Source organism: Myotis myotis, unplaced genomic scaffold, assembly GCF_014108235.1.
Source record: "Myotis myotis isolate mMyoMyo1 unplaced genomic scaffold, mMyoMyo1.p scaffold_m19_p_6, whole genome shotgun sequence".
NCBI lineage: Eukaryota > Metazoa > Chordata > Mammalia > Chiroptera > Vespertilionidae > Myotis > Myotis myotis.
The window spans coordinates 100,322,119-100,335,916 of NW_023416368.1; the positions used below are offsets into that span (position 1 = coordinate 100,322,119).

The window sequence follows — 13,798 nt, forward strand, 5'->3', positions numbered from 1 at the left end:
AAGCAGAGAATTCTGGGAGGGCTCTTGCCGTGACACCCCAGACTGAAGGTCGTGTCAGTAACGCAGGCCCACGGGCAGGGGTAGGGCTGGCGTCCTCCTGCGGCTCCTGGGACATCTCCCCGCTTAGTCACGGAAGGTGAGCCAACGATGACAAGGCAACTGGGAAAGTTTGCAAATTTTCAAAAAACTAGTTTGAGACATTGGTTTCCTGCCTGTTGTTAATTATGAACCTTATATTATGTGTTTAATGTGCTGATGAAGCAGGGGGTCCCTCGGGGGTGAGGACGACGGAGCCCCAACGCGCTAGGGTGTCTGCATGCACGACTCCGGAGACCAGGTTTGGTGACGCACATCCGTTTTATTGTGGAACTACAGGGGTATATATAGCATGAGGGGACCAATCAGAGGGAGACACGTTGCTACAGGCGGCCAATGGCTGAAAGGCTGGGGTACTGTGCACGTGGCTCTAGGAGTTCGTTCAGGCGGGCGTTGCTACTTCCTGGTGTGCCGAGGAAGCATGTCATGGTGGAGTGTGCTCACACCATTGCATCAGCCGCAGCGCTGAGACATACTTCCCAAGCTCTACGTACATGCTAAGGCATATGTACATATATATATACTAGAGGCCCGGTGCACAAAAATTTGTGCACTTGGGGGGGAGGGGGGGTCCCTCAGCCCGGCCTGTGCCCTCTCGCAGTCTGGGACCCCTCGGGAGATAACGACCTGCTGGCTTAGGCCTGCTCCCGGGTGGCAGAGGGCAGGCCCAATCCCTAGGTGCAGCCCCTGGTCGGGCTCAGAGCAGGGCCGATTGGGGAGTTGGGGCGCCGCCCTGTCATGCACAGAGCAGGGCAGATTGGGAGGTTGTGATGCCACCCTCAGTCACGCTCAGGGTAGGGCCAATTGGGGGGTTGGGGCACCGTCCCCTGTCACACTCAAGGCAGGGTCAATGGGGAGGTTGCAGCGCCACCCCCTGTCACGCACAGAGCAGGGCCAATCAGGGGGTTGGGGTGCTGCCCCCGTCATACACAGAGCAGGGCCAATCAGGGGGTTGGGGCACCACCCTCTATCACCCACAGAGCAGGGCTGATCAGGGGGTTGGGGGGCCGCCACTCTCACACTCAGGGCAGGGCGGATGGGGAGGTTATGGCTCTACCCCATCACACACAGAGCAGGGCCCGTGGGGGGGGGGGGGGGTTGGAGAGCTCTCCCCTATCAGGCACAGAGCAGGGCTGCTCAGGGGGTTGGGGCCCCGCCCCCTGTCACACACAGAGCCGCAGGGCGATCAGGGGGTTTGGGCGCTGCCCCCTGTCACGCTGACCCTGGTGCTGGGAGGCATATTACCCTTTTACTATATAGGGTAGAGGCCTGGTGCATGGGTGGGGCCGGCTGGTTTGCCCTGAAGGGTGTCTTGGATCAGGGTGGGGGTCCCCACTGGGGTGCCTGGCCAGTCTGGGTGAGGGGCTGAGGGCTGTTTTCAGGCTGGGAGTGACTGAAGTTCCCAACCGCTCCTTTTTTTCTTTTTTTTTTTTTATTCTGGGCCAGCTTTAGCTTGAGGCTCTGGCTCCAGCTCTTAGGCCTCCGAGGCTGAAAGTAGGTTTCTGGCCTTTGCTTACAATGTTGCGAATCTGCTGGCTGAAGTCTGGCGGTATTTGTTACAATGTTTCTTAAACTGCCCACTCAGAGGCCTGCAGCCGCAGGCGGGAAATGTTGGTTTCCTCCAACAATCCTCCATCACTGAGGCAAGCAAGCCTCATGTTAGTTTTAAGCTGCCTGGCTGCCGGCTGCCATCTTGGCTGACAGTTAATTTGCATATCTCGCTGATTAGCCAATGAAAAGGGTAGCGGTCGTACGGCAATTACCATGTTTCTCTTTTATTAGTGTAGATATATACACTCACACTCACACTCACACACACACACACACACACACACACCTCAGTAGAACAGACTAATTTGGGTGAGGGAGTGTCTGTTAAAGCCGAAAATTTGTTCTATAATAAAGTAAGTTTTCCGAATATGTGTATAAAAATAATTGATAAATTTGTTATTTAAGTGTTTTTACTTATGTAGGGACATTTGTGTAATTATTAAGTATGTATGGAAAGTTTAATTTCATAGAAAATTTGACAATTTCATATGTTTCAAATAAAAGAAGAAATAATTACATATAATATATATATAGGATGTGGCCTGAATCTTCCTCTCACAGGTGTGCCACCCACACTGTTTTGGAGCCCACGAGATGGAAGGGACTTCCCTGAGGTTAGAGTTTCCGTGGAAGAGGCAAGTGACTAGAGCAGTGTGTACAATCTATACTAATGAAAGGGTAATATGCTAATTAGACCGGGTTGACCTGCCATCTTCTGGATGTCTGACTTCCTTCCGGACAAAGCCATGGTGGTGAGGGCCAAAGCAGAGGGAGTTAAGGGCGATTAGGCTGGCAGGCAGAGGGGTTAGGGGCAATCAGGCAGGCAGAGGCAGTTAGGAGCAATCAGGCAGGCAGGCAGAGGGGTTAGGGGTGATCAGGCAGGCAGGCAGGTGAGCCGTTAGGAGCCAGTGCTCCCAGATTGTGAGAGGGATGTCCAACTGCCAGTTTATCGGCCTAAACCGGCAGGCGGACTTCCCCCAAGGGGTCCCTGATTGGAGAGCGTGCAGACTGGGCTAAGGGACCTCCACCAACCCCCCCCCCCCCCCCCGTGCATGAATTTCATGCACTGAGCCACTAGTAGCATCATAATGACAAAGTGCTGCCTGCACGTGGGAACCACAGTGAACAAAGTTGGAGGGCTGGTTAGGGGGTGTGTCAGCGTGAGAGTGGGCCTGTGAGGGTAAATCTCCACCTGAAGCCAGACATCAGACATCGCTGTTTTTATCACCTGCCGTGTTTCTCACCACCAGAGCTACGGAGGATTACCAGTTGGCTGTTCACAGTTTGTAATCTTGCAGCCACAGAAACTCAAGTGTCTTTGATCAGATTATTCTCATGCCCTCACATGTGTGCTTGAAGGCCATCTCATCACATCCAGAGAGCTCAGGTTCCCATAAATTTGCCTCCTTGATGTATGTTTTTATGTCCGTGTTTTTTGTTTTTTTTTAAACTGGGGTGGCGGCCTACTGGTGAGTTGTGAAATTAAGTTATTGGGCCAAAACTAGTATTTTAACACAAGTGATTAAAACAGAGGAGACGATGTGAGCGTGCTTTGTGCAGAGCAAGGGTAGCATGCATCACGAGAGTCCTGTTTTAGTTTTATACGTGTGTGTTTCCGTGTGTACATGCGCGTTTGCTCGGCTGAGATGCAAAATGTATTTCTCTCTCTGGTTTGAGGAAAACAGTGGGGAGCTGCATTTCTCGCATTCGGGTTAAGGCAGGTGACTGTTCCCTCTTAGCAGCGAGGATCTCACGTCAGAGTTCTGCTTCCCGTTGGGAATATTCAAAGCTGCCAGTCCGTTAAGGCCTGTGTCAGAGCAGAGCGGAGCGGAGCCCTGCACGGCCCTGGTGCTCTGAATGGCTGTGAGTCCGTGCGTCTTCTAAACTCTCCCGTTCGGCGACGCCAAGCACAGGGCGGGTTCCTTCTCGAACCAGCTCCTTACAGCAAACTCCATCCAGGCAGGCAGCCGGACACCAGCTGGTGAGTGCACATCTTTCTCACATGGTAGCATCAGCCTCTGTACCCACAGCTGTTATCCGAGCAGCCACACGCTGCCCCCTAAACAAACCACCTTACATTGTAGTGGTACCTGAGCTCCCTGGCTCCCGTCTCCCCTGCCCCGCACACGGGCTGGGTAACAGGGCAGCTGTCCCTGAGCTCTCTGTGAGCTCCTAGCCTTACATTCCCAGCTCTCAGCTCCGTCTCAGCTCTCCTGTCTCCTGCACACACAGGAGCTACCTTCTCTGTGTCCCTGCTGCCTCTCCCTCTCTGAGCTCTCTCTAGCCCTGCTCAGCGGCTCTCTCTAGCAGACTTCTTCACACACACTTGGTCAGCATCCCGAATATTATTTCCGAGTTACAGAAGGCTGGCTGCCAACAGTGGCATCAGGCGTTCGGGTTACAGAAGGGCACAGTATACCGTGTGCCCTTGCACCTGCTCTTGGTATCTTGGCCTGATTCGGATTCCCAGGCTCAGAGGCTGGTAAGGGCTCCCGGGCTCAGGGCGGCCTTGAGCAGCTGGTGCACTCTGAACAGCGTCCCCCCAGCATGGCTTTGGGTTTCCTTCCTCTGCAGTCTTTTGCGGAACTGATGGATTCACTGTTTTCCCTCCTAATTCGCACTGACCATCCTGGGTAGACCAGCTGCACTGGAAAGTGTGTGCACGTATGGTCACCTGCAATGGTGGTTAAAGGCTGAGCACGTGACCGAGGGGAGGGCACAGTTGCACCACGTGGGTTAATACCAAACCCTCACACTTATTACCAGAACACTCCTCTAGTTCAGCCTGTCGTCCTGAGTGGCTTCATCCTCAGTGTCGCATTTCAGTGCCACGGTCACTTGCTGAGTGACCGCCGTGAGCAGGCCCCGGGCGGGCGGGGGGGTGGCCTGGGGACGGCACAGCGCCTGAGCCCTCCACTGGGGACAGGCCGCTGCCCCCAGTCCCGGCTCTGACCGCTGCGAGGTGACTGCCTGTGGTAAGGAGTGATGGAAGCCCTTGGCGTCCGGTTTCCTTCCTTGTGGCCTGGGACGTTCTCACAGAGGCCTGGCTGGCGTGTGGCACATAGCGGTTCAGTAAGCGCCAGCTTCCCTCCCGGTACAGCTCTTCTTAACCGCCCCTCCGGCCGGGTGAGGTCCCCGGGCAGGCGAGAACGATCCCCTGTTACAGAAGCGCCTTTGGGGCTGTGCCCGCCGAGGGGCGAGGCTGCATGTCCAGCGTCCGTCTGGGGCCGCCCGTGACGCCCGGAGGCTCCCAGCCTCTCTGCGCTGCTCCTCGCACCCCGGACCCGGCCCGCCTGCTGCGATGAGGAGCCGTGTCGCTGTTCGTGGACCCTGTGCTGGGCTCGGGCCCTTTGCTTCGCCTGTAGCATGAGGGCTGGTCAGCTGTTGGGCCCCTTTAAGCCTTAACAGTCTGCTCTCCCCAGGGCTGGCCTTCCTGCTGTTCGTTCAGCCATTTGTCTTCCTGGAAACATTGCTTTGGTGCTTATTTCCCCCGACGCTGCTCGCCACATGTTCCCCTGGAGAGTTGGGTGGCTGCTTCGTCCTCCAGCCCCGCGGGAAGGGAAGGTCCTGCTGGAGACCAGGCGCAGGGGCGGGAGGGCGCCCGGGCTGTTTCCGTCGGCACACATCTCTACCGCACGTCCGGCAGCAGATCCCCCCCACCCCCGCCCCCATCGCCATCCCTGCTTCTTCCCTTCGAGAGAAAAGGGCCACTACCTGTCGGCCTGCCTCCCAGGTCCCCCACGGCCCTCTGCAGCCGCTCCTGGTGCCCCAGGCTCTCACCCGGCGCTGGTCACAGTGCAGCCCCGGGCCCCCCTCCCAGAGCCTGCGATTAAGGAGCCCAGGACCCTGGTGCTGAGATCCCCACGCAGTGGGGCTGCAGGCGGGACCCTCACCCAGGGCGGCTGCGGGCGGGACCCTCACCCAGGGGGCCTGCAGGCGGACACTGGGGACCCTCACCCAGGTGGGCTGCAGGCAGGCACCGGCATCTTCACCTATGGGGAGCTGCAGGCAGGACCCTCACCCAGAGGGGCTGCGGGCGGGGCCCTCACCCAGGGGGCCTTCAGGCGGACACTGGGGACCCTCGCCCAGGGGGGCTGCGGGCGGGACCCTCACCCGGGGGGGCTCCAGGCGGGCATCTGGTTCCTAGTTTCCGCTGTGCCCTTGCCTGTTTGAAGGTTGGCAGGAGAATTTAAACTTTATTTGTGAAGTCTTCCTCCGAGCGTGGGAAGCCTGCTTCTCCCTTCGTCATAGCTGGGCTGGGTGTGTGATTTTTATGGGAACCAGGTGATTTCGGCCTGGTGGGCTTGTCTCTCACGCCAGGCGGAACCCAGGGCTCCTCGTTCCCGGACCACTCGCCGGAGGCAGGGCCTCACCCTCCTGGGGGTGTGAATGTTACGACGCAGTTTAACCCTTTGAGCTTGGCCCCTATATCTTGGACTCAGGATCTGAGGCTGAGAACAGATGAAGTTGGATTTTTAATGTTCTGTGTTGTATAAATCAGTTAATATTTTAAATGTGTCTCCATCGTGGGGCATGAAGTTGCAGAGGAAAACATTTCTTCCCTAAGGGGAATGATAGCTTATTTTAAGGAACTGGCTGTTGCACTAATGCCTGTCCCATGTAACCCGCTGCAGGGCGAGAAGTTCGGGCCGTTCGCCGGGGAGAAGAGGAGGCCGGAGGAGCTGGACGAGCACATGGACTACAGGCTCATGTGGGAGGTGAGGGCGGGCGCTGCTTTAAACCTTTAAAGTGTGTGTCTCTTTACACTCTGAGTGCATTTACAATACATGTTGGTTCCAGGGGACTCTCTAAGTATTGCAATGTTACAATTTTAAGGAAGCGGAGGAACTTGAAGGTTCAGCATTTGAAGAAAAGTACAGTTGACATACCTCCCTAGACAATTCTAGAACTCTGAAGTTTATGTAGCTCCTCCCTGGAAAAGGAATTTCCCAGCATAAGGGTGTTTGGGTGTCAAAATAAGCCCTCGCTGGGACCGGATTTAGATTTGAGATTCGCTTTCTGTCCGTGGAATTACATTTCCTTTACCTTTACTTCCCAGCTGCAGGCCTAGTGGCTTAGAGACCAACTCTGAGCTCCACGTTGGAATGAAAATACCACCTTAAAACGTACCGTCCGTCCTTGCCCTGACTGGTTGGGCTCAGTGGACAGAGCATCGGGCCAAGGACAGAAAGGTCCTGGGTTCGATTCCAGTCAAGGGCATGTTCCTTGGTTACAGGCTTGATCCCTGGTAGGCGGTGTACAGGAGGCAGCTGATCAATGTTTCTAACTCTCTATCCCTCTCCCTTACTCTCTGTAAAAAATCAACAAAAATATATTTAAAAAAAAACCCAAAAAAACGTACCTTCCTTTGATAACATGACACTTGCATCTGTCTCAACACGAGGACATTAGGATGAAACTGCACTTTCACCAGGTGCTGCTCTTTCCTCCTCCTCAGAGGTGTGGTCCTGTGAGGGTCCAGCAGTCAGGCTGTGGGCATTTCAGAAGCTTGGCGTTCATTGATTTTTCTAGATCTTCCCCTTGAGGGTTGCTGAGGAAAGCTGTGTTTGACCCCTGAGGCTGTGGAGTTAGCAGGGCAGTCAGGCATTACTGTGAAATGCAGAATTTCTGCGCATTAGAGCTTTACTTATGTTTGCCAGCAGAAAAGATTTTGTGTCTCTGGCTAAATAACATATTTTCAAAAATATAGCTACCACAATACATGATTACAAGCTTTGCAGGTGTTTTTGTAAGAACTGTTAACCTCCTAGCATTATAGTAAATTATTATTTCAAAATAAATGGATATACCAGACGCACTGAGGCCCCTTATGTAATTGGGCTTTAAAAACAATGAATATAGATTTTGGGGGGAACTTCCTTCCCAACCCACCATCTCCACTTCACTTACACACGGGGGTGTCTTCTAATTAGGAACTCCCCTCTCCTTGCTTCGAACCAGGTGGGAGCCGGGTGGAGCCTGAAGTGTCTGCCTCATTAACAGCCTGGCAGGAACCCTTTGTTCACGGCCCCAGAAAAGCGGGACCTAGGATCCCGGTGACAGGGACCCTAGGCTTGATGTGGCCTTTATACTCTGCTTCCTAAATCTCGACCTTTGTCCCCCGTGTGGCAGGAGTTGGGCCTGCAAGGTAGAATCTGAATGTGTGTGTCCATCAGCTGCATGGAGGGCGCCAGGGAGCCTGGACAGGGGCAGGGTCCAGCCCGCGGAGAGGCTCACCTTCGAGGTGGCAGGGAGGCGGGCACAGGACAGTGGCTGGCAGAGTTTCAACACCGAGCTGAAAAGGAGCTGGAAGGGGTGGGACCCGAAGGACATCACTCTAATTCCTTGCGCTTAGAGGAGAAAGTGGGGGCACAGAGAGAGAGGCGGGAGTTCTTGACCGAGAACACGAACATGGAGGATTCGAGCTTCTTTGCTCATCTTGAGAGATGAGGCTGCTGCTTGGAATTCCTTCCGAAGCCAAACCAGGCCTGGGGAGTGAGGCGTGGCTGCAGACGGGGGATTAGAGTTGTGCTTTGGGTGGATTCTAACACGTATGTGAGAAGCCCAGGGCCAGGAATTACGGAGGTGGCTTTGAAGCGGGAGGTAGGACCGGAGGGCTTATCCTGCCAGATATCAGGGCTCCTTATAAACGGATCCTGGGTGGATTCTAGCTTAACCCTTCGGTATGGGCACGGGGAGAGGCAGGTAGTTGCTTTTGGCAAAGATGCCCTTAGCACCGTGGTGGGGAGAGGAGGCGCTGACAGTGGCAGGGTTGGCTGAGGACGCTACCCTGCGGCTGAAATGCATCCTGGCCCCTGACTCACAGCGTGTGTAGAAAATCCACGTAAGGCCACTGCAGAGGGAAGCACGCCAGGTAGACACAGTACACCTTCGGAAGGAAGTCAGGGCCCTTCATGACCGCAGAGCAGGCGGAGGTCCTTAACTCGGAAGCAGTAGCAGTGTAAGGGGAGATAGGCCACTTGGAGGCTAGTCAAGTGAGGAACTGGGGATCGGAGGGCACAACGACGAGAACGAAGCAGCAGGGAAAGGGGTGGGGGGAAGAGCCTTCGAAGGCATTTGTCTGCCAAAGTATTTGTGTCCAGAATATATTAAGAAACTACAAACTGATTTCAAGATAAAAAAAACGGGCAAAACACTTGAACAGGCACGTCACACAAGAAGATGCCCAAATGGCCAGTGCACCGGGGAGATGGCCAAGTTCATTGCCCTCTGGGAATCACAAACCAGCAGCAGGAGGGAGTCACTGAGCGCATTTCATCTGGAGCCGGGGGGAGGTGGTTGGTGCGGACAGAGGTGGTGGGTGCGGAGGTGGTGGGTGCGTGCCTGGAGGGGAGCCCTGTGTCTCGGTGCGGAGAGAGGCCCAGGAGGCAGGGGTCTGCAGGACGCCCGGCAGGGCGGGGCTGTTCTGTGGTCCAGGAGTGGTTGGGTGGTGGCTGGCTCGGCCTTCGCAGTGGGGCTGGTGAGAAGTGGCCGGCTTCTGGCTGTAAGTTGTTGGCGGTAACTCACACCCACGGGGCTTGCTGATACGTGGTGTGTTGAGAGAGAAAAGTCTAGAATGACTTTGAAATGTTTGGCCTGAGCCACCTGGGTGGCAGGTGGTGACACACCTGAGGTAGGGCATTTGGGGGAGCGAGGGGAGGGGTGGGACGATGGGGTGGGTGCTGAGCTGGGAACTTGTGAGGAGAGGGCGTTACGCTAATCTTCATTGCGAGGTGTCTACAACATAAACTTGGATGAAAGTGCAGTTTGCACTTTAAAAACTCGGTGTTCAAGAAACATATTGATGACATGTATGCTATTTTCAGCACCTTTGCTGGGAAAATGTAAAATGTGAAGGTTGCAGAAGGAAATGGCTTATGGCTTCCCCGAGCATTACTCCCCTGGGGTTTCCTGCTCTGCACAGGTTTCTTTGCCCTGAAGACGGTGATTGACTGAAGGCGGGTTTTCCGAGAAGCCGGAGGGCTGGCTATTAAAGCGGACGTTTTGTTTAGATGTTCTCTCTCTCTTCGCAGTGGTTCTGCGCTCACAGCTGGCCTGCTGCTGGGGCACTTGATTCAGCACCAGGTTTCCAATGTGCTTTCGTTTTGGGGGGAAATGTTTTCAATTGTTTAAAATCTTTTATTTTCCTTGATTGTTTATGGAAGTCTTTTTAGGTGTTTGGAACAAAGAATTGTCTTCCCCAAATGTTTTTCTTTTGCAGACGATAGCTTTTTGTTTTAGGTTCCAAATGGAACCACTTAGACACCCGTGGGCAGATGCCACCCAGGAAGCCCGGTGGAATGCTGGGAACCCCCAAACCAGCGCCGCGGCCGTCGCCCCTGGTCCGCTCCTCGGGGGGGAGGCCAGCAGTGGGTGTGGCGTGTCCTCCAGAAGTTCTGCCTGGGCTTTGTGGCTGCCTGTTCTGCTTTGCACAGGAGGGCTCCTCGCTCAGCATGCCAGCCAACTCCTGGTCAATCCTCCAAACCCGACCTAGGATTAGGAGAGGCCTGGAATCCAGGCCAAGAAGTTGGTTAAAAAAAACAAGAAACAGCGATATCTGCATTGCTGGAAAGCTCTCACCGTAACGGTGGTGGTTCTGATCACAACCGACTGCGATAGGAGTTTTATCAATAGATGCATTTGGCTCCAAAGACAAGTGCCTCTCACTTTAGAAAACGAGGAGCGTGTCAAATTGAGGGCTTCGCTAGCGTGGCCCCAGGGATGGCGACTGACCAGTGTGGCGGTGTCCCCGCGTTCCTCCCACCCGTTCCCTTTGCTGACTTGGTGGTGGCGCCTTCCTCCAGCTGTGGCGGCTGTGGGCCGGGGTGCAGACGAGGTCGTGTTCATGGGGGTGAGGACTTCTCGTCCTCTCGCACATCCCCTCAGATACGGGGGTGGAGGCCTGGGGGGGGGCGTCACGGCTGTGCGTGTGGACGGTGATAGAGTCACTAGTAGAAGTAAGACAAGCATGGATTGTTTTGCACGCGCACCTGTCCGCCTGCTCTGCCCGCCCTGCACCTCACTCACCTCGCCATCGAGAACTGGCAGGCGGCCTGGGGCTGGGGGTCAGCTCTGAGGGGAGCGCGGCCGTGGGAGCACGTTTGTTCTCGAGGAAGGAGGAGGGGCGTCTGCTCCCCGCAGCGTCCCCGTGAGGATGACACACATGTTCCGTGTTCTGTCAGCAACCACGGTCTCGGACGCTCACTCCGTCCTGATGCCGTGTCAGGTGTGGGTTCACCTGAGACACCCGCCTGCAGGGGAGGCGGGCTCAGTGTCTGGGGGCCAGCGTCGGCGTTGCCGTGGCGTTGCCGTGTTCCCCTGTCCCCGGGGTTCCCATCGGGGAGCCTGGAGAGCACACTTGGCCCAGGTCTGTTTGCTGGCGGAACCTCCTAGAAGGGCAGCGCTGGGCGAGGGTCTCCCCGGGGCGGGGCAGGCACTGCGGGTGGAGAGAGCAGCGGAGGGAGGGAGGGAGGCGCCGGTGCAGGGGGACGCGGGCCTCAGCCACGCTGTTATGTTTCAGACCCTCATCTTTCATTACACATCACGCGTGACGCCGTATGATGGGAACAATGGGAGCAGCAGGCGTGGGGTTGCAGGCCCACGTGCTCTCTGAGTGGCGCCTGCAGGCCCCTGTGCATTGCCCTGCGTTCTGAAGGCAGCAGGAGGGACACGCTTTATGTTTGTCTTATTTCAATGTACGCGAGGTGGATGCTGCTTACCTGGCTGCGGGCACGGAGAGCCTCCTCTCCTCTCTGAGTTCACACATGAGCGTCGCCGGTGTGAGTTTCCTAGCCGCCTTCCTGAGCTGTCATCCGCGCCCCGTGCGGCGCAGGCTTTGCATGTACGAGTGTAAGGCAGTGGTGTTCCGCCTGCTCCTAGCATGTGAGGCATCGCCACTCATTCTAGAGTCTTTTCATCACTCAGCATGGAAGCCCTGTCCCTACTAGCACTGGCTTTTGAATATTTTATGTGAATATTACATTGTCATAAAATAGCTCATGTGCAATTACATTTTAAAGAGCCATGCTTCTCTGAGTACTTTCGAACACAGTATTCCCATCTTGTCCTTTGAGCACTCACTGTGGCTCTGTGTTCCCATGTGGCCAGTTTTCTCCTGGACACTGGGGTGGCCCGTGCTCACCTGACCTGGCCCAGGACCTCGCTGGCCCTCCCCGCTGCTCAGCACGGCGCCCAGGCCTGCAGCTCACAGTCCTTCCCATCTTTGTTTCCATCTGTTTTCTGTGTTGGCCTGGTTTACGCCTTGGCTTCCAGGGTGGCCCGAGCCAGGGCCCTGGGTGGGCTGGCAGGAGAAGACTGACCACATGCCTTAGTCCAGCAGATTTGGCCAGCGGAACACGCCAGAGAGCCCTGCCAGTTCATCAGGGGCCAGGCCCTTCCTGGTCAGTGTTTTCACCAACAACTCAGTCCCTCTGGACATCACTGCCCGTTGCTGCCCAGGAGACAAGGGAGCTGGTCCACAGCCCTGCCGTGGGGCCTCCACGGGCCACTCAGCACAGAAGCCTCTGCCTTCCCCCTCCCTCCTCCCTCCTCCCTCCTCCCTCCTCCCCCCCTCCTCCCCCCTCCCCCTCCTCCCCCCTCCTCCCCCTCCTCCCCCCTCCTCCCTCCTCCCCCCCTCCTCCTCCCTCCTCCCTCCTCCTCCTCCCTCCTCCTCCCTCTTCCCTCCTCCCTCCTCCCTCCTCCTCCTCCCTCCTCCTCCCTCTTCCCTCCTCCTCCTCCCTCCTCCTCCCTCCTCCTCCCTCCTCCTCCCTCCTCCTCCCTCCTCCTCCCTCTTCCCTCCTCCCTCTTCCTCCCCCTCCTCCCTCCTCCCTCCTCCTCCTCCCTCCTCCCTCTTCCCTCCTCCTCCTCCTCCCAGTGCCCCTGCAAGGTGGCTGTCTCTCGGCCCTGGGAAGGACGTTCCCTCCTGTCAGGGCCAGAAGCCCCTGTGCTTCAGAGACCGTCGCCTGCAGGCAGGGCCCGCATCCTCAGGCACCTGGGTCTGGGCCAGGGAAGGCGTCCGCCCCGGTTGTTTCCGCATTGGCTGGGCTTTTAGAACAGAGCAGTGATGGCGGCCATGACCAGCCATCCTGACTCACTCCGGGTTTTCATGTTAGTGCTTGCGTGTCTCACCGTTCAGTGAGGCTCTGATTGAACTTGGCTATGGTTTTCATGTGAAAGGAATAGCTCTTATTCCTGGTGACCGGAGGCTTTTTATCGGGTCTGTGAAGCGAAGCCAGTCAAGTGCAGCTGATTCAGATGCCGTTTCATTGGCTGGGGTCTTCTCCCGTGATGCTGAGGCAGAAACCCCGTTTTTAATGATAACGTATTCAACCTCGATTTCATCGACTAAGTGAAGGCAGAAAGGAGAGAGAGCATTTCACTTCCCCGCCTCCTGCTCCCACCTCCCAGGCTCCGCTGATCTGGGGCTAAGTCACTGTTACCCACCTCGCAGTCGAATCTGCTTCAGTAACAGAACTGTTGGCTGTGGGGTTTTTAGTTCCTGGTTTTGACTGCTTGGTCAATTGATTGGGCAAGTCTTCATTAATGAGAGTGACCTTATGTCTGGATAAACCTTTTATAAAGTGTACTCGGGGCCCAGTGCACGAATTCATGCACCTTGAAAGGAACTGTGGGCCGCCAGGCTGCGTTGGGCACAGGGGTGGGTCTCAGCCCATCCTCCACGCCCCCGCCTGGCCCCTCCCTCCGCGGCCCCTGGTCCCCTGTCTGCCAGCAGCCCTGCTCCTGCTGCCACTGCTCCCATGTGCTGACGGTGCTGGCACCGCATGCACCCCCTGATGGTGCAGAGCGATCGGGGCCGGCGCCATCTGTGGGTGCGAGCGGCGGCGGCTGCCTGATCGCCCCTCAGGAGCAGAAGGAAGTGGAGAAGCCCTCAGTGCCGGCAGCCGCCACTTGTACCCGCTGACAGTGCTTAGCGATTGGGGCTGGTGCAGGGTGCCAGCAGCAGGTGCAAGCGCCTGGCGGGAACATGGTGCGCCGGAGCACAGAATTTTCAGTAACCACCAGAGGCCCACCCCGATGACAGTGACCGGCACCCTGCCTTGGTCTGGCGCCCCTGCTCACCTGCTCCACCATGACGCCACGGCCTGTGCTCGCCATGTTCCACACTCTGCTGCCTGCTGCCGACGCCTGCCAT

The 13,798-nt window shown here is 56.5% G+C and overlaps 1 protein-coding gene across 2 annotated transcripts in view; it reads left to right on the forward strand.

The window, feature by feature from the left end:
* The window catches only part of PRDM5 (PR/SET domain 5), a 113,759-nt gene that overhangs the window by 12,695 nt on the left and 87,266 nt on the right, over positions 1–13,798 (forward strand). For both annotated transcript variants that reach the window (XM_036315173.1, XM_036315174.1), the window contains exon 2: positions 6,282–6,365. In XM_036315173.1, the coding sequence (XP_036171066.1) occupies positions 6,282–6,365 (84 nt within the window). The remainder of the gene's footprint in view (positions 1–6,281; positions 6,366–13,798) is intronic.